The following is a 21341-nucleotide window of genomic DNA, read 5'->3' as shown; positions in this document are numbered from 1 at the left end:
TTAGAAAATTGCTTGCTACAAGGCTTGGAGAACCATAAGAACTTTAGAACCACGAATGCTTGAGGGATAAAACCTTCCTTATAAACAGAAATCAAGATCAAACTCCAATAAAACCAAGCATAAGCTAGGCACTCGTGAAAGTGTCTATAAAAAACCTTGCAGGATCTAAACCACAACTAGCCGAAATGCTAATAACAAAGCGAGAAAAGTCCATCTGCACGGAGCCTATGAAGGAAAAATCTCCCAAAAACAAAGCCTCAAAATTAACTTCAAAATATCCTCCAACACTAAGCCACCCGCAATCTGAAAAGGCTGCCAAAAAGAATCTTTGAAATCCTCACCAACCAATCTGCATTAAAAGTACTCACTAGAAAGGTTGCTACCCAGATGAGTAGGAAAGGGCAATCAACAACCCTTTATATTTAAACTTTTCACCTTCAAAAATAATCATCTGCAAAGCACTAAACCAACAATCACCAATGAATACCCCAAAAGTTCACTGCTACAAAAAGTGCAAAACGCATGTGAGTATTTTAAAAATTAGAGGCCTTAGTCGACTATTAAAAAAATCTTAAATATAAGAGGTCCCTATCAAACAGGACACGTGTAAACTCCATTTCTTTGAAAAAAAGGAGGAATGTTTGTTTGCTTGGGAAAAACTGACTTCTCATCTTATTTTTCTCATTAAATGGGATATGAGAATCTTCCTCGAAGGATTGCTTAGAAATATCTTCCATAAGGAGGTTGAAGTTTGGAGAAGAGTCCAAACTACTAACTATTTCTCTTTCTTTTGGAAATATCTTCTGAGGGAGGATGTCCTATGGGTCAAACCCTCATTAGTCAAGTGTATTGAACCAAAGGAAAGAACATTTAGTTTGTTTGATCTAACTTTACTCACTTTTTTCTCTCCTTATTAAAAGCCTTATTCAAGTTCACTTGTACCCCTTCAACTATCAAAGGCTTTGCGGACTCCTTTCCAAAAAGAGTATTAGACTTCATTTGATAGAAGTAAAGAGGAAGGGGCTGAATGAGTCTTTTGGTATTCTTCATACTAGGTGGAAATGGGCAGCCCTTTGAATTTCTATTCATTATACCTTTCACATTTATTTCTTGGAAAACACTAGGACCGATAATGTCAATATCCTTATTAATGTCCACGACTTTTCTGACAAGAGGAGTACTCAATTGCCATGTCGGATCCTTTTCTAAATTTGAGGCTCTTGAAATGTTTTGGGTAAATGAAGGGTCATCTTCAAGCCGCTTTACCAGACTATCTGAATTCACAACGAATACATTAGCTTCTTCTAAAGAATTGAATAAATCTTTGACTCTCAATCCTTTTACCTTTTTAAAGAAACTCTTTGCCAAATTGAGACTCTTAATCTGCCATAACTTCTTGGCTTCTCAACGGTGCTCTTTATCGAAATTATTTAGAAATTATTCCCCTAGTTTAATTTGTTCTAATTGGAAAGCTTTTATTGTATTTTCTTAAGTTTATGTTTTCTTTTTTCACTCTTTCGAGAGTTTGTATCTGTGAACATTATTGTTCATTTTCATTATTTCAATGAGAAGTTCGTATCTTGTTAAAAAAAAAAACTTCTTGGCGATCTTTGAATGTCCAAAGTGTTAGGAGAATCTGCAATCGAAGAAGTCTTGGAGAGCTGTTCAGAGGAAAATGATGAGCTAATAGCTTCATTTGGCAACCACTTGTACCACAAACCCTCCGCATTTTGTGGTTATCTCAATATAAGTCGGTATAAAACCACAAACATTCTTCTCGATTCAAATCAAAGCTGCTGAACAATCTAACAAATTTAGTGTTTTTGAGGAGACTTTCTTCAAACCTCCAAGATGAGTACCAATGGCCTGAATGCATTGCATATTCCAAATCTTTAAAGGTAAGTCACATATTTTCACCCATCCTTCAAAACAAACCATCACTTCGTTCTTGCCATGTTCTTAAAGATTTCATTTTTCCATTCTCCTGTGAAATCCATCTTTTTTTCGCCATTTGACTTTGAGCCAATCAGGGTTCAACAACCTTCCATTATTGAATCTAAGTAAAGCCTTATTTGCCAAGAAGGGGTTGACTTGACATTTTCGAGAAGACACTTTTCAGTGATGCAACAATTTCCTTCCAACTATCATGTACACAAAATCTTGAGATACCATGACATTATCCCAATCCATTCCCACTACTTCGGAGTCTTTTTGACCCAATAATGCCCTAAGCGCTTCTTGTTAGTACAGGTTCTCTAACTTCTCCCTTTTTCGAGTGTAGGAGGTTTATTCCAATTTGAAGCCTCAACAGAAGACCGTATAGAAGCTGGAACAACTCCTTTGATAAACCTACCTTCATCATGTCCCAAAAAGCCAGCCAACCGCTTTTCCTATGGCCAACATTGATCCAGAGCCTCATTATACCTCCCATAGGATGATAGGAAGCCACATTGTTAGTTCAACTTGGATTCTTGGACCATATAGAAGTTTTTGAATTCTACATGTGCCAAGAGCATATCTTATCTGACTAGAGCAGGGATCGTGCAATGGTAGATGCAGCATCTCCACTATTTGACATTCAAACCAAGCTACTTGAGATCGCTTTAGTTGCAGAACAACATTGCAATCCATATCCTCCACGGAAAACCATTTAGCTTTAATCCATAAACAAATACACAACAACTGCTAATCTCCATAAAGAAAAGAGATATGCCGTTGCGAGAAGTCACTAGAGCTCTTCGTTGTTAAGCTATCAATTGCCATGTCATCGGAGAAGGCTCAAATCTGCTCAGAATGGTTCGGCGTGCAGGTCTGATCCTGAGAGGAACTGGATCACAAACCTGGACTATTTGGAGACTGTCAAATGTGCCACCACCGAGTTCGCTACAAGGACGGTGCTATCACAAGTCTGGTTTGCCGAAGACTCAAATTGAGATAGGAAGAAGATTGAGAGGTTGCGGTGGCGCGATGTATAAGGCATGAAGAGTGGGAGAGCGCGTGAGAATCACCAGAGAGAAGGGGAGTGGCTTGGGTTTAGGGTGAGCGGCGCCGGAGAAAGGGGGAGTGGCTAGGGTTTTGGGCGAGTGGCATCAGAGAGACGGGGAACGACTAGGATTTAGGGCGTGCGACACTGGAGAGAGGGAGAGCGGCTGTTGTCTAGGGCGACTGGCGTTGGAGAGAGAGGGAGCGGCGTTGGAGAGAGGGGGAGCGACTAGGGTTCCCATTCGGAGAGAAGCTTGCAGTAGATTAATCTGCTTTTGACTAGTAATGTTATCATGTCATCAGATTCATAGCTTATAGTAATTACTTATAATATTGGCAATTAAGCTAGGATTATTGTCTTCCATGCATGTAGATTCGAGATAGGAGGGAAGAAATGAGGTGACAGAGAGAAAGAAAGTGGGATTGAAAGACATGAAAAAATAGAGGGCGGTAGTGAGAGATGAATGGTAAGGGAGGACAAGACCTGCTTGTCTTTGGGCGGGACAAGGATGTTGAGACCATTGTAAAATGTAAATATTGAAAAAGCAGTGGTGTGAGCTTTGACTCTGATTACTTGGGTGGGCAATCACATTTCAGGGTGGTGAGATAAGTGATCAGTGCAAGCATGATAAATGATAATGTTGTTCTTTGAAGCATCAATAGGATTTAAGTTTTTTCGAGCATCAATGGGATTTAAGTTTTATTCTTGTCATTGTCATTATTGTTATATTTGAACAATAGATTTATTTGTGCTACATTGCTTGTTCTCTCTTGTTATATCTAGTACTTGATGTCTTAATCAACTTCTATCGATTTTGTTGAGATTTTTGTTATAATGTTAAGGTTTTTCTATATTCGACTGCAGAGTATCGTTTGCTGATCCAGTTGCTGTGAGGCATGCCTTAGAAATGCTTTCTGAGCTGGCTGCAAAAGATCCTTATGCAGTTGCAATGACACTAGGTTATTTTATGTAGACGACTTCTAAGATATCTTTCAGATTTGATATCATCATCAACAGTCATCTATAAATTAACTAAAGTTTGGTTCTTTTTTCTTTTTTAAATACATTTAACGATTTTACCCATGTTTTCTTTTGCAGGAAAACTTGTAGAGCCTGGAGGTATGCTTTAATACCGTAGCCAGTACTCTATCCTGGTGTTCCATCTTAAGTTGTTTTTGTTGGTTTTTTCCCCCGTTTTTTTTTTAACAAGAAACAACTTTTTATTGATATATGAAAAGAAAAAATTTTCAGGATACAAACCCTAGAAAAAGCGAAAGAAAAAGAAAAAACAGAAATAAAAAATGACAAGCTCAGTAAGGAGCAATACAATCTAATTGGAAATCAACAATCACTAATAAAGAGACCCCAAAAGAATAAGATGAACACGAAACTTCCTTAGAACACCCTGAAAAGGAATTTGGAAGAGAAACCACTGAGAATGTACCAAAGCTCCAAAATTTGCAACAAGATCCAACAACACAACCAAAAACCTTCACATAACACCATCTTCATCAGACTCGTTCTCCAGTATAAGAGGCCCCTTTGAAGCTGGCATTGAAAGAGGAGTGAGATGGAGAAGAGGCCTAAATGTTGCTTACTGAAGAAGAGGAGTGAGAATCCATATGAGAAAGGCTTGAAGCTTCAAATTCTTTCCCAGAAAAAACTTAGAGGAACCTTTTAAAAAGCATAGCAAAAAAGGACCCATTAAGAGACCCTTAGAATTCATAACCTCAAAAACTAAAACCCAATCAAAGAGACTCCTCAGATTCTGAGATAATCACTCCAATGGACATGAATAATGCAATTAAACTTGAAGAGTCTTGACCACAACTAATTGAAAATTAAATAGATCCAACAAGAATATCCCATCAGCCAAGCTTAAATGAGTCTCCTCGAAAGAACAGCCAACCAAGCATTAATAAAGAAGCCAAGCTTAAATGAGACTCCTCGAAATACAAACCGCATCCCATAATCCACTTTATCCACCTTGACCCAAACCCCTTTTGTTTGAGGACGATTTCAAGGAATTCCCAATCAACCATGCCAAAAGCCTTTTCAAAATCCACCCTTTCCTCTTTAGCCGCTCGTAATCTTCAACCAATTGGTTGGCAATAAGTATGGGGTCTAAAATTTGCCTTCCTTCTATAAAGGTGCTTTGATTTAAGGAGATGGTAGTCGGTAGAAGGGATAACTTTTTTAAGTCTCTTGGTAAGGACTTTTGATAGCACCTTGTAAACCATTGTTATAAGGCTTATAGGCTTGAAATCTTTGACCCGAGATGCTTTATCTTTCTTAGGAATAAGGCAAATGAAATTTTCCTTGAAACAAGAATTGATGCGACCATTTTGGTAGAATTATTTGAACAATCGGATGAAATCAGCTTTAAGAATGTTCCAAAATTTGAGAAAAAACTCTATAGTATAGCCATCTGGGCCTGTAGCTTTATTTTTCCCAAGATCTTCTAATGCTGCTAAAATCTCTCCCTCTTCAAAACTGGATTCAAGAAGATTTCTATCAGCTGCTGTAATTCTTCTCCAGTTGATTCCCGAAGGGGCGAAAGGGAGTCACATTTTCTCGGCAATAAAGCTTTTCAAAGAAACTTACAATTTCAGTCTCAATATCTGCATAATTGATGAAAATTTCATCCCAATCAGAATGTATTTCAGTAATGAAACCTTTTCTTTTTCTAGCAGCTAAGGTTCTGTGAAAAAATTCAGTATTTTCATCTCTCTCATTCATCCAATGAAATTTACATTTCTGGATCGAATTTCTTTCTTCCTGAGTGTGTAATTCCAGCAGCTTAGTTCTCAAAGAAAGTCGGTGATGAACTTCTTTTGTTGAAATATCAGTCAGCTCCTCCTTTGAATCCAAAGCAGCAATATCAGCAACAAGGCCTAATTCCCTTCTTGATCTTCTCATTTTGGAGGTTCCATAGTTTGAGGACTTTCAGATTTCCAAGCTTGGCAAAGAGAGCAGCCCATCCATATGAAGAGTCCTTAGCTAACGAGCTTTCAATCAATTCTACACAGTCTTTGTCAAGCAGCCAAGACTTGTAGAATCTAAAGGGGCTAGGACCCCAGAAAAAAATTCCAGCTTCTAAGAATAGGGGCAGTGATCCGAAGTAATATGGATGCCTCTGGATACCTTCGGGCTTTCAAACAAAATCTCCCAACTTTTTGAGACTAGGAACCGGTCTCAGAGAGTGAATTGAGTCATTCCCCATTTTAGACCATGTGACTTCTCCATTTGAAACGGGAATCTCCACCAAATCTAGGTCTTCAATTAACTTATTAAATTGTCTCATTCCACGTGTTACCTGAGGAACGGTCTGAGGACCACCTAGTCATATTAAAATCTCCTCCAATGCACCATGGTTTGTCATGACAAAAAACAAATCAGGAAGTTCAATCCGGCAATGTTTTTTTTTTTCTCTATAAGTTGAAGGACAATAAACATTTGTAACCCATACCTTTTTTTTTTTTTTTTTTTTGAAAGAAACAATCTCATTGATGATATGAAATTACAAAAGCCCAAAAGGGGTTACATGAAGCACTTCCAATTGGCTATTAGGGAAGTGTGGCTGTAGCTGCTAAACAAGGGGGGCATAACAACCAATTAATGACTAGGTAAACTATAGCATCAAAAAGTCTCTCGGTAGATTGTTCCTTTTCTTGGAAGGTTTGGTGATTTCTTTCCCGTCAAGTGGTCCAGAAAAAGGCCTGGACAAAGTGCATCCAAAGAAGCTTCTTTTTCTTTTTTGAAGGGGTGACCTACCAGAGTAGCTTCCAAGAGGAGAGGAGGATCTGTTGGAAGTGCAGTGCACCAGCCGAATGTTGAAAGAATGTAGTTCCAGAATACTGGAGCAAACTGACAGGAAGTAAAAAGGTGGTTTTGTGATTCCTCACCGTGTTTGCACATCAAACACCATTGTGGAGAGAGGGACATATAAGGCATCCTTCACTGGAGCTTTTCATTTGTGTTGATGGCACGATGACTGTACTCCCAGAGAAAAAAATTTACCTTCTTTGGGTATGGGCCTTTCCAAATGGCGTCATATAGCTTTGGAGAAGAGTCCAGAAAGTGGGGAGTAAGGTCTTTGGCAAGGGAGCTGGTAGAGAAAATGCCATTTGCTTCAAGGAGAAATGGACCAAGGAGAGTTGGTGTGAGAGTGATGACCACTCATTGATTTCAGCATCTTTTAAATTCCGTCTCAATCTCAAGTTCCAGCAGCGAGTGTCTTTTAGCCAATAAACACTGATGGGTGCTTCCTTTTTCATAGATAGAGCATAAAGAAGGGGTAGGTGAGTTCCAAAGGTTCTTCATGCAGCCAGGTGGATTTCCAAAAGGATATGTTACACCCATCTCCAACTTTGTATGCTATTCTGTCAAAGATCAGATTCTGAGTTCTAATGATCGCCTTCCAAGGTCCTTTAGCTGAAGGGATAGATGGAGCTATAGGCTTTGAGTTCCAAGAGGATTTTCCATATTTCGCTTCAATGACCTGTCTCCAAAGAGAGTTCCTTTCCTTTATGTATCTCCAATTCCATTTGGCAAGGAGAATTCTATTCCTCTGTTTAATATTTCGCTTTATGTAACCCATACCTCTTTACTGCTGGAGAATGATACAAGGATAGAAATTGAATGTTCACCATACAAAGCCTTTGTTACCTGTAACTCTTGATTAATCTCAAAGAGTGAGTAATCCTCCAGATTTACCAAGAGAATCTAATACCGACTGGCCAATCCCTTTAGAGCGCCATAAAGAATTGATTATCTGTTTATCTGGGCAACATAATTTAGTTTCTTGAAGGAGGACGATGTCAGGGTGATGGCTTTTGATGAAGTTCTTGATTGCAATCCTCCTTTCAAAACTCCCCAGAACATTCCACGATAGGATTTTCATTTAGTTGGCTCATTAATATCCACACCATGAGACTTGTAAACTTCAACTTCTTCACCACACCATGAGCCCCAACTTTTCTCTCTCACTACAGTTTCCTGATTTCCACCTTGAGGACAAGGTGGCTCTTTGGGGGCGGGTAGTGATAGACCCCCTGTAACGAAAATGTAGAGTTGTAGGAAGGGAAAAGGGGCACATGAGTAATTTTGCTGAATTGTTGTTTTAGTATGGAGGGAACCATATGTGGGACCCAAAGAATATTAGTTAGTTCTGGGTAACTTTGATTTAGGGGAAAAGATAGAATTTGGGGGCATTCTTTTTGAGTAATTTTCTGTGTTCTCGCTCTGTGCGTGCAGTAAGGAAGGTAGGGAGCTCTTGAAACTCCGGATATTGCCATAATGCATAAATAAACTGGTTCTTTTCTGACCTCAATCTCTATCTCATTACCAAAATAATAATAAAAAAGAATTTTGGATTATTGTAACAACAATGAGACTAAAACCAACAATTCATTAACACACAAATGAGGTAAGATTTGAATCATATGATATATAATTTTTGGCCTCATTTCTGCAGCTTTATGGCTTGGTTATTTAACATTGTCAAGAAGTATGTGTCATCTTGATGTGTTTTATCTTAACATTATTCTATGGAACGTCTTAGGAGCATTGCTGGATGTTCTCCATTTGCACGATGTTCTGGCCAGGGTTTCACTAGCACGGTTGTGCCATTCAATATCCAGAGCTCGGGCATTGGATGGTAAAAGTTGAAATTGAAGTATACCCACATTATAATTTTTGCGTGTGTTCATCATGATGATTTTTGTGAAATTGATTTGTGTAGAGCGGCCGGATATTAAATCACAATTCAACTCAGTGCTCTATCAACTTCTTCTTGATCCTAGTGAAAGAGTCTGTTTTGAGGCAATCTTATGTGTACTTGGTAAATCAGACAATACAGATAGGTAAGTAGAAGACTCTTTTTTTTTTTCAATTGTGAAGTGGATACTTAGCTAGCAATCAACTTTCTGCTTTGCTCTCGTGTTTTTTCTTGTTCTTTTTTTATCAGATAGATATGCTTCATTTTGTTTATTTAGAACCGAAGAGCGTGCTGCTGGTTGGTATCGTCTGACTAGGGAGTTTCTCAAGCTACCAGAAGCACCATCAAAGGGAACTTCCAAATCTAAATCTCAGAAGATTAGACGTCCTCAACCTCTCATCAAACTTGTAATGAGAAGGTTGAAGTTCACTTGCATTATGTCTTGAATGGTTTTAATATGTTGCCTATTAGATCTATATGTGCCTGCCCTCCATAGGGAAAAAATGGTAATTATTTTATATGGAACACGCAGGTTAGAAAGTTCCTTCCGTAGTTTCTCAAGGCCTGTTCTTCATGCGGCAGCAAGAGTCGTGCAGGAGATGGGAAGAAGTCGGGCTGCTGCATTTTCCCTAGGTCTACAGGATATTGATGAAGGGGCTTTTGTTAACTCATCTTCTGAGGCTGCTGATTCTCAGGATTCAGATTCTAATGAAAATCCGCATCCTGAAAGTAATTTTATCTCTGTTCATGCCTTTCACTAAATCTTCATGTTACGTGACATCTTCATTAATTAGGGAAAACCATTATATATTTTTTCCCTGAGACTTCAGTCTGACAATTGACTAGATGTTGCAAAATCTTAGGTGTCATGAAGAAAACAGCTTCATATACATTATTTAACTTGGCAAGTTGTATGATATAAGATAGGAACCAATAGAGGGGAATGCAACCCCATTACAATCAAAGATAAAATATTAACATTTAAAGCCAAGGACCACCACCGAAGTGGCCGAAAAGCTTCAAAAACGAAACTTGGAACATCATAAAACTCCAATTGCTATCAATTGGAGGAGTAGCCAAAACAACACAATCCAAGCAAACAATGGAAGCTATACAAATGAGAAATTCTGAAAGAAATCTTAAAGAAGGGAGACCATAACGAATTGTAGTATAAATAGTTTGGTAGTGCAACCAAAGACCGAAAAGGGTTCCTTGAAAGAAGAGGAAACCTTAAAAGAAAACCTTTGGGAATCTAAAAAATTGTTCAGCTTCTCAATATCTTTAATTTTTCCATAGCAACTAGCAACCTCAATAATGGAAGCCTCATCAGAAAAATACTCGAGAGAGCCAAAGCCCAACCAAGAAACGAACATAGATGTTACATATGAACCTAACAAGAAACGGAGCATTGATGTGAAATCTAGAACCATCCTTTGAGAGAATGAAGCTCGTTGAAGAATTGAAAGTTTTGGAAAAATCAATTTATACCCCTAAAATTTGCAAGTTGAATCAATTAAGACCCTAAACTAATAACTATATCAATTAAAACTCTAAACTCTCATAATTGAATCAATTTACACCCTCGGTTATGAGTTCCATTTGGAAATGGTTTAACGCATAATTCTCACACGTTTGTGTTTGTATTTGGGTTTTAATTGATTCAACTGCAAAGGTTAAGAGTATAAGTTGATCTTTTCCCAACTTTTTTTTTTAAATATTGAAATAATAAGCTTTTCTTAATCCTTTTCAACTGTGTTTAATAATCGAATTGCTGCATAGTCCATTTTGAATCCTTCAAATTATAGTTCTATTTTGATTGCTAAAGCCTTTGTTCTGGATTTATTTTATTTTTTGTCATCCTCTTCTTTTAGGTATACGGAGAACTGCTTCGGTGGCAAATGGAAGGGGCGAGAAAGAAACAATTGCTAGTTTGCTGGCTTCATTGATGGAAGTAGTGCGAACAACAGTAGCATGTGAATGCGTCTATGTTAGAGCCATGGTCATTAAGGCCTTGATATGGATGCAAAGTCCCTTCGATTCATTTGATGAGCTTGAATCCATTATTGCATCAGAGCTTTCTGATCCAGCCTGGCCAGCAGCATTGTTAAATGATATTTTACTTACTTTGCATGCTCGATTTAAGGTATGTTTTGCATATAAAAGTTGTGGATATTCTGTTTGTGATTGGGCTTTGACTTCTTGAACAAGATACGAACTTTTCATTGAAGGTATGAAAAGGAACAAAAATTGTTTATAAATACACTCACCATGTAGTAAGAAAGAAAGCAATTAAAGTTAAAGAAATAACAAAACATAGCAGCAAAATAAAAGCAAGTACAATTACAACTTTCGAGAAAAACTTTCCAATTAAAACAAATCATGATAGGTGGATAATTATCAAATGAGTTGGAGAGAGCACACCAGAAGCTTTGATTTTTGCCATATTGAAGCAATCCATAGCCGATCTTTTTTCTTTAAATATCATTTGGTTTCTTTCAATCCAAAGCTCAGATTGAAGAAAAAAATGTGACACTGATTTTCACTATGGGCAGCACATAGGACACACAAGGAGGGCAGTAAAACCATTTTAGGTAACTTTTTTTGTAGTAATTCAGCTGTTTCCGTTGATTAGAATCTAAGACAAGAAGTTAACTTTTTTGGGACCGCCAGAACTCCAAAGCTTTGTGATATAATCCTTTGGAAGTTTATGGGGAACATTACTGTTCTTGCACAAAGAGCTTACTGAAAATACCCCCGAGGGCTCCAAAGTCCGTTTCCTTACGTCCTCGTCCTCACAAGGGCCGAATGCGGTAAGACAATCCAAAAGGGCCATAAAGTCATCAATTTCATCATCTTTCAAAGATCTCCTTGTTTATAACGGCCATGATGGTGAATTCCTATCCCATGCCTCAAAAAGAGTCATAGAAGGAAAGATTGAAAATGGAAGGGAATTGCTCTTTTAGCAAAGCAGACCCATTGTAAAATGGACTGGGCTTTGACTTTATAGTTTTCACTTTTAATATTCTAGTGTCTTAATTTATGTAGTCAATTGTAAAAGGTCATGATGATCACACAGGTTATTGTATAAAGTTATTTGATAGTTTGGGTTATCAAATTATGTGGTAGACTTGTTTCTTTGCTATTTTGTGAGAGTCTTTAGCTACGGAGAAACAATAGATTTTTAGGGGTTGAAAGATTCGCGGAGGATATTTGAGAGCTTATTAAATTTGGTAAGTTTCTAAAGTTTTTTGTTATTATCAGTTAGATGTTATTCTTATGGATTGGAGTCTCTTTCTATAGGTGGCCCTTTTTTTTTTGTTGCGCTGGTTCTTTTGTTCGTATGTGTATATTCTTGCAACCTACAGACTTACATGCTGTATGCCAGCTAAAAGGCTTTAAACCATTAATGCTTGGAAAAGCCACTCTTTGGGTTGCTTACTGGCGGGACACCCTTTCAAGAAAGCAAAAGCCACTCTTTGGGTTCAACTAATACAGGCGTTCTTATGGTCCCTTCCTCTCGTATGAAAATTTTTTGGATAGGGTTCTTAGTTCTAGCTTTGGGTTGGTGTAAATGTTTCTACCCTCTTCAAAAATTACTCTTTTAATGAGCTTATTACAAGTTGGAGAGCTTTCTTGTAATTGCCTTCAAGGCTTTTTGTATATCTCATACCATCAATGAAATATTTGTTTCATATTAAAAATAAACCATTAATGCTTGGAACTTGCTGCCATAAGGAAATGGGTTCATGGAAAAATCTCCAACCCCATTTTGCTAGAAGAACGAATTTTTAAACATAAGACCACCAACACCCAAGCATCCATCAACTAGAGGTAGAGGTCACATCCCAACGTACAAGATGTTTTATTTTACCACCACCATTATCTTTCAATAGAAAGTTTCTAACCTTTTCCGCAACTTCTTTGCAAACTTTCCTTGGCATAAGAAATGAAGACATAAAAAATGGGAAGGTTAAAAAGAACCGAGTTGCATAAAGTAAAGTGGTCTCCTCTGGATAGTTGAAATTTGTTCTAGTGATCCAACATTTTAAGGATCTTTTCGATAATAGAGACTATAAAGCAAGAGATTAGGATTACCTCCAAGAGGCATGCTGAGGTACATAATAGGTAACATCTCCACCAAACATTTCAAGATAGAAACATACGAGTTCATCTGTTCAAAACTCAAATTAACTCCACTAATAGCAGATTTTCCCCAATTAATCTTCATGCCCTAGATCAATTCAAAACCTCTGATAGTTGAACATCTGGATATCATTCTTGCAAACTAAGAAGCACAAATACGGACACAAGACATGGATACGACACGACACGAACACAATGAAATTTAATTTTCTAAAAATTAAGATATGAACACGGACACGGCAAGGACACATATATCAAAATACACCATTTTTTAATGTATATATCATTTTTATACTGGAAGGAGGCTTAAATTAATAAGCTTATGCATTTTTGTACTTAAAAAATGAGTTTGATGTATTTTACCTGCAGGATTTATCATTTTGTCCTATATTACTATTTATGTTTATTTCTTATACTTAATGAGTGTTCAATAGTGCCTAATAATGTCGAATCCATATTCACTTTGTATGAATAATATGCGACAAACATCTATTGAGCTAACAAATGTTCGGTACGTGTCCGATAAATGTCGGGGTGTTGGAGTGTCCGACCTGTGTCTGATATGGACACATTACCCAAATTGAAGTGGCTTCCTAACTTGCAAGTTTAATATATTTCAACTTTGCAGTGTTGTGAAGAATGAAAGCAGTCTGAGTAGTATATACGTTTTATGCACATTTATAATCTTTCTAGTAATGCATATACACTAATGTTTGTTTCCAGGCAACTCCTGATATGGCTGTCACTCTTCTTCAAATAGCTAGAGTTTTTGCAACTAAAGTTCCTGGGAAGATTGATGCGGATGTCTTGCAACTACTATGGAAAGTAAGTAATACTTCAATTCACTTCTCCAAATTTCATGTTTGGAATTTATTGTGTTTTGAGTTGCCCAATGAATTTTACAACTTATTTAGTGTTAGATATCTAATATATGAATTAAATTTACCAAATCCGTCAGCTTAAGCGTTTGGGTTGAGTGGTGGTTTATTCATCCTCAACATGGTTTCAGAGTGGAAGGTCATGTGTTTGAACCCCTACATTGTTGTTTCCTCCCATTTGTTATGATTTCCACTTGTTGGGTCTTGTTGCAATTTTCCAAGCCCACAAGTAAGGGGGAGTGTTAGATATCCAATATATGAATTAAATTTACCTAACCCATTAGCTTAAGCTTTTGGGTTGAGTGGTGGTTTATTCATCCTTAACATTTAGAAAAATAATATTTAGTGGTGTGTAATTGGTATTTTTAAGTTCCTGATACTGTACGGTTATTTCTTTGTATTTTATTTCCTTATTTGTAATTAGTTCCTAATTGGTAAGTGCTATCTTGTGTGATATTGTTTCTTTTGTTGTTTTACCTGTACCTTCTCTTTAGACTAACCTTGTATCAAACTTTTGCAAGTAAGCAATAATTATTTTCTTATCATTGACATGGTGATAAATTCTGGCACCCTTCTTCCAAAAGGTACGTCATCTATGTGTTACCTTTTATGAAGAAGCTTCTTTACCTCTGGGACGAAATATTGTTGCAAGATAAGGATTTACCCATTCCCAACCTCACGTTTTCTTCATCCCCTTTATTGAGCCCTTTGAAATTGACTCCAATCAATCCTCCTCCATAGATGCTTCATCAGGGGTTTATGTCAACAATATTATTGTCACCGACAATGATGGTAACAAACAAGATAAATTAAGAAGTTGTTTGATTCATGAATTTAAAATTAAAGAAGTTGGAAAGCTGAAGTATTTTCATTGAATAGAAGTCTTTAGCAGTAAGTTTTTCCACAGGTCTTTAGCAGCCAAAAGAAGGAAAGCTTCCATCTCTGATCTCCAGGATTCTTATGGGAATTGTTTAGTTAATTTTAGTGAAATTGAGGCTGAGAATTTTCTCATTTTTTTCTGGTTTATACCAGAAAGTAAGTCTGCCAAGTGCCAAAGCTGTACTCGATGGAACTCCAGTGGAGACCTATTTCTTGGTAGAATCGAATATGTTTAGAAAGAAATTTTGAAGAATCAGAAATTTGGGAGGCGGTCAAGAGTCTTGGCAAGAATAAAGCACTGAGTCCGGATGGATTCACTCCAGAATTTTTTCTCAAGTTTTGGAATGTGGAAGAGTGACTATAAGATTCTTTTATGAGTTTTATAGAAATGACCATTTTCCTAAGGAAGAACTACCTATTCTATGGAACTCTTTTTGTCCAAAGAGAGTTAATTTCATGGTTTGGATTCTTCTAATGCGCTAAGTTAACACTTCAGAGACATTACAAAAGAAAATGTCCAATTCTTTGTTTACTGTGCAAAGCAAGTGGGGAAACCCAAAGGCATGTCTTCTTCTCATGTAGCTATGCAGTGGTTTGTTGGAAAAAATTCCTATCTATGTTTGAAGTTTCATGGGTGTGGGATCTGGAGGTGCCTCAAATAATTTTTCAGCTTTTCAGTGGGCTGCAAGCAAGCTCTAAAACTAATATGCTTTGGGCTTTTGGAATAAAAGCTCTTCTTTCCGAATTGTGGTTTGAGAGAAATCAACGAATATTTGAAGGCAAGAATCGATCTCCTATGGAGTGTCTCTCAATCGCCAAATTCAAAGCCTCCCAATGGTGTGTTCGTTCCGATCTCTTCTCTTCTTATTCTCCTAGTATGCTTGGTATGAAATGGGAGGCTCTTATAATTCCCCTTTAAGGAGGTTTCTTTAAGTTTATGGTTTTTATTTCTTCTAATGCTTACTTTTATTTATTTCCTGTATCTTCACTCCTATGGGAGTTTGTATCTTTGAACAATTTTGTTTATTTTCATTTATCAATGAAAAGTTCGTATCTTGTTCAAAAAAACAAAAAAAAAAAGTGCCTGAGAGAACTTCATGTCTTATTCCTAAAAAGGATAGAGTGGAGAAGGTTAAGCACTTTCGGCCTGTAAGTCTTACAACCACCATTTACAAACTTTTGGCCAAAGTAGTAGCAGAAAGATTTCGGAAGGTTATTCCCCACACAATTTCTCACAACCAAAGTGCATTTTTGAAAGACAAATCCTTGACCCCATCCTTATTGCCAACAAGATAGTGGAACATTACAGAATTAGAAAGAGCGGTTGGATTCTAAAGCTTGATCTTGAAAAAGCATTTGACCTTTTGATTGAGATTTTTTATTTGAGGTGCTCAATCCAAAAGGCTTTGGAAGTAAATGGATTTCGTGGATCCATGGGTATATTAAAGACACCAAATTCTCTGTTATTATAAATGGAAGACTGAGAGGAAGAATTCAAGCTTCAAGGGGATTAAGGCAAGGAGATCCCCTCTCTCCTTTCCTTTTCCTTATTGTAAGTGATGTGCTGAGTAGATTGATGGACCACATCTCTTCTAAAGGAGTATTTGAAGGCTTCATAGTGGGGCAAAACTCGGTGCATGTTTCTCATCTACAATAAGGCTTCATATGGACCACATCTTCTTGTTCGATGCAATCAAAGCTTTTGAATGGCTTTCAGGGTTGAAGGTTAACTGGGAGAAGTTTTCTTTGAGTGGGGTGAATATGCATTTTCAGAGAATTCAGCAAATGGCCACCGGATTTAAATGTAAGGTTGAAAATCTCCCAATGCTCTATTTAGGCATGCCTTTGGGGGTAATCCAAAACATGATGGTTTTTGGAGTCCCATTCAAGACAAGATTTTCAAGAAGCTAGATTGATGGAAGCGGTACCGGCTTTCTAGGGTTGGAAGATTGACTTTATGTCAATCGGTTCTACAACATTTTCTATTATACTACTTCTCTCTTTTAAAGGCTCCAATTCGGATCAGCAAGCAGCTGGAGAAAAGCATTCGATCATTTCTTTGGGGAGATTCATCCAAAGGCTTGGGGAACCACTTAGTGAGATGGGATGTTACCTATTTATCCCGAGAGGAAGGCGGCCTCTAAAAGAAATTGCGCCTTGTTGGCCAAATGGGGATGGAGATTTAGTGTCTAGACTTAAAGCCTTTGGAGGACGGTGGTGGCCAGTGCACATGGTTCTGATTGTGGAAATTGGAACACTTTACCAAGGTTGACAGGTTTTGGTAGAAGTCCTTGGCGTCACTTATGGGTTGGAGATGCCTGGTTATAGATTTCCTTTAATTTTTAGAATCTCCTCGGTCCCCTCCATTTTAGTAGCAGAAGCATGGGACAGCAATGGCCTTTCCTGGAATCTGCCAACTAGGAGGCCTGCGAAGGAAGGGGAGATTGTAGAAATGGCCAGCTTTTATCTTTACTCTCTTCTGTTTCTCTTAATGAAATTGAAGACATGCGGATGTGGAGCTTGGAGCCTTCCGGAATATTCTCCGTTCATTCATTAAATATGCTTGGGAATATTGGCTCAACTATCCCCAAAGAAGTTTTCTCTATACTTTGGAACACTAATTGCCGTAAGAGAGTCAATTTTCTGACTTGGATTCTTCTTATGGGTAAAGTAAATACTTCAGAGGTTCTTCAAAAGAAAATGCCCTCTCAGATGATGCAACCTTCGGTGTATTTATTGTGTAATGCAAATGGAGAAACTCAAAGGCATGTTTTCTTTACGTGTACTTATGCTGCTGCTTGCTGGAAGTTGTTTTTCTCCATGTTCAACATCTCTTGAGTATGGGTTTTGGATCTTTACGGTTTTCGGGTTCATCGTAAAGCCAATATCCTATGGACTCATGGTTTCAAAGCTATTCTATCAGAATTATGGTTTTTGTTATTCTATTGACTGCTTTGAAATAGTCAAGTTCAAAGCATCGCATTGGTGTGTTCTTCCCAATCTCTTCTCCTCCTACTCTCCTAGTACGCTTTGTATGAATTGGGAGGCATTTATAACTCCATCTTAGTGGTTCTCTTTGTTTTTGTGGATTCTATTTTATTTTTCTGCACTTTTATTTTTACTCACTCCTTCCTAGTTTGTATTTTGAACAACTTTGTTCATTTTCATCCATCAATGAAAAGTTCGTATCTTGTTAAAAAAAAAAACAAAATTATAGTTTTAGTTTGCAGTTGGTATTCTAGCTGACTCAGTCTACTATAATTGGGTATCTAGTCTTTTAGGATTTTTGGTTTTTTGTTATTCCTTTAGATAGTTAGGCACACTGCAACTGTCTTCAGAGTTCAAAAATAATATTATTTCTTGAAATGTATCGTCCCTTTATCTTGGTTCCCATCATTATAATGCTTTCATCGAAGGACACTAACTAAAGGTAAATTCCATTAGTAGCTGGTAACAGTTTCAGTGATCTTTAGGATCTTACAAGATTTCTTGCTTCTATGTTGGTGCATCCTGTGCAGAGAAATCTGTAACTGTAACTAATGTATTTTTTCTATTCTTACCAATTGGGGACCATTTTGTAAGCTCCTTAGCTACTATGGGCATGATTCTGTCTCCTTTTATTTTGTTGGTTTTCAGTTATAGCATGGTTTCTTATCATAGAAAAGTGAGGTATTTTGTTATTCCATATATAGACATGCCTTGTTGGAGCTGGTCCTGACTGGAAGCACACAGCTTTGGAAGCAGTAACCATAGTTCTTGATCTTCCTCCGCCGCAACCTGGCTCTATGTCTTCCATTACTTCAGTAGACCGTGTTGCAGCTTCTGATCCTAAGTCAGCACTGGCTTTACAGAGATTGGTGCAAGCAGCAGTAAGCATCTGGCTTTAATATTGTCATTTGTTTATGTATTGTACTTGGTCTTTATTAATAAAACTGCTATATATTTATTGCTTTTATGTTGATGATATTAAATTAATTTCGGCAGGTGTGGTTTCTTGGAGAGAATGCAAATTATGCTGCATCTGAGTATGCTTGGGAATCGGCAACCCCTCCAGGTACAGCATTGATGATGTTAGATGCAGATAAAATGGTTGCTGCGGCTGGCTCTCGCAATCCCACACTGGCTGGTGCATTGACTCGTCTTCAGAGGAGTGCCTTCAGTGGAAGCTGGGAGGTATTGCTCTACCCTATTGGTTATTCAGGAAGATTTTTTATCAATATTACTTTGGTATTGGCAGATTCAATAAATATATGACTCAACTCTCTCCATCTCAAAGTGGAGACCTACTGCACAACTATAATGAGGGTGGAAATTGGGAAATAAGTTGAACACTTTGCTACAAAGAATTGATATTTTATTAAATCTACTTTGATTTATACGGCTAATTATAATCAAATGAATATTTTTTTGTACTATAACAAACTATTATGAATAAAGATGGAAGTATAAAGAAGGACGTGATTTGACACAGCAATCGAGGAACAGAAAATGCAATGACTTCCAGCCAAATTGTTAAGAAGATTGTTAAATTCAGAATGTGTACTGCTCTAGTTTTCCTCTTCATTTTAAGATATATATCATCAAACATTCTCTTTTATTTATTTTTAGCCAAATATTCCATGCAGTAGGTATTGTTCCAAGGCACCCAACCAGCCATAGAGTCTTACCCCTGTGCCACCTGTTTGTTTTGGTATATACTACAGGCCAAATGTTTGATGGCCTAGATTTCCTTGCTTCTATTCAACATTTTTAACTACTAGGCCTTTACTTAAATTTTATTTTTTTACATCAGACTTTTCTGGATGATTCAGGTTCGTCTAATTGCTGCTCAAGCGCTTACAACAGTGGCAATCAGGTCCGGTGAGCCGTATAGGCTGCAGATTTATGACTTCTTACATTCTTTAGCTCAAGGTGGTGTACAGTCTCAATTTTCAGAGATGCATCTTAGTAATGGTGAAGATCAAGGGGCCAGTGGTACTGGCCTTGGAGTTCTAATAAGTCCAATGATAAAGGTGCTCGATGAAATGTATCAAGCACAAGATGATTTGATCAAGTATGAGCTGAAATTCTTACGTCCTGTTCTTTCTTTAAATTTCACAGTTTTATCATGAGCACTGATGAAATGTTCCTCCACAAACAGAGAAATTCGCAATCATGACAATGCAAAGAAAGAATGGACGGATGAAGAACTTAAGAAGCTATACGAGACCCATGAAAGATTGTTGGATCTTGTTTCACTTTTTTGTTTTGTTCCTAGAGCAAAGTACCTACCTTTAGGGCCAATAAGGTAATTCTTTTCTTCCATTTTTGTGTTTCCATTATCCTTCATTTATCTAAAATTAACCATTATCATATGCAGACGATAGCTTAAAGCTTCTTCATGAGTAAAGTTCTTTCTGTTAATAACATACTCATTTTCTTAGTATTCTCTTGCTTCTTTGAATTAATCTTATTAGGCTACTTGGGAATCTTAGACCATAAAATTTGTGGACGAATCACATTTTTTCATCAATATTAGTTTACATTTCAGTTATTCTTTTCAAATTGATTAAATAAAATAATTTCTTTTTTTAAATTTTATCTTATTTTCTGGTATCAGTTTGTGATCAGGATTCTATCTAGGTGCAATCCAACCTAAAGATTGAGATATACACACAGATTTTGAAAAGACAGAGAGAGAGATGGGGATTCAGCCAATAGATTTTGAGAAGTTTTTTATTATGTTAATTGGGTTTGGTTTTCTTTTAATATTCAATGGGTTTAGGGAAACATAAGCTTTGTAGTCCTGGAAGATTAGTTTATTATGCACTTTAGAGATAACCTGACACGGTAATCAGAACAAGCAACAAAGTAAACAAATAATTTGATCAGACTTCTGTTTGTTATTCTTGAAAAGTAATTTTATGCTTTAAAATTTAAATAGAATAAGGAAAATGAACTAGTGTAGTGCTGCTGTTTATATCTAAGGTTTATTTTGGTACTTTTTCCTATTCAATTAAACATATCCAAGTTGGAACAGCATTTCTCCTGTTTTTACACACATCAATTTTATTATTTCTAAACTTGCTTTCACTTGAAATTGGCAGTGCTAAGCTGATTGGCATCTATCGGACACAACACAATATAAGTGCATCAACCGGTTTGAGTGATCCAGCTGTTGCTACTGGCATTTCTGACCTTATTTATGAATCAAAACCTGCAAATGGTGAACCAGATGCTCTTGATGACGACCTAGTGAATGCTTGGGCAGCAAATCTTGGTGATGACGGATTGTTGGGAAGCAGCGCACCAGCAATGAGCAGAGTATGTTTTTTAGAGTTCTAGAGAAATTATTATCTTCGAGTTGTGTTAACTTCCAGAGTTGAGGGGATGGAGTGCTTCTGTTAATTGTCAAGATTTTCTTGTCATCTTGTACCCTTCTGGGCCTTCCCTAAATGTTTTTGGGGTGATGGTCCATTTGTGTTTTTCTTGCATCAGATGCTAAACATTTTGATTCTGCTACTTGAACGTAGGTAGGAAATTGAGGAAGAAGTTTAGGGTTTAATTGATTTATTTTCTTCTAAAAACATTATTGATAATTAAAAACATTGCACATCGCAGAGTCTCCCCTATAATTAATGTCTAGTTTTGTACCATTGAACTTCCACTAGTAATAATTTCATGAAATTAAATGCTTTATTGAGACCGTCGGAGGGATCTAGCTTTAAATTGTTTATCAAGCCTGGGGTTTTCTTTTCTT

The 21341-nt window shown here is 37.1% G+C and overlaps 1 protein-coding gene across 1 annotated transcript in view; it reads left to right on the top strand.

Annotated features, from left to right (window-relative positions):
• The window catches only part of LOC111024631 (SH3 domain-containing protein), a 62585-nt gene that overhangs the window by 37825 nt on the left and 3419 nt on the right, over positions 1-21341 (top strand). The window contains exons 9-21 of the mRNA XM_022302361.2: positions 3848-3942; positions 4082-4102; positions 8547-8642; positions 8727-8847; positions 8980-9120; positions 9235-9431; positions 10574-10845; positions 13569-13670; positions 18295-18471; positions 18587-18775; positions 19414-19655; positions 19743-19889; positions 20689-20905. Coding sequence (XP_022158053.1) covers positions 3848-3942; positions 4082-4102; positions 8547-8642; positions 8727-8847; positions 8980-9120; positions 9235-9431; positions 10574-10845; positions 13569-13670; positions 18295-18471; positions 18587-18775; positions 19414-19655; positions 19743-19889; positions 20689-20905 — 2017 coding nt within the window. The remainder of the gene's footprint in view (positions 1-3847; positions 3943-4081; positions 4103-8546; positions 8643-8726; positions 8848-8979; positions 9121-9234; positions 9432-10573; positions 10846-13568; positions 13671-18294; positions 18472-18586; positions 18776-19413; positions 19656-19742; positions 19890-20688; positions 20906-21341) is intronic.

This window comes from Momordica charantia (genome assembly GCF_013281855.1).
Source record: "Momordica charantia cultivar OHB3-1 chromosome 6 unlocalized genomic scaffold, Mcharantia_2.0 BLBB01000006.1, whole genome shotgun sequence".
Classification (NCBI taxonomy): domain Eukaryota; kingdom Viridiplantae; phylum Streptophyta; class Magnoliopsida; order Cucurbitales; family Cucurbitaceae; genus Momordica; species Momordica charantia.
Note: the sequence above shows the minus strand (reverse complement) of the source record. Positions and strands in the feature narration are given on the sequence as shown.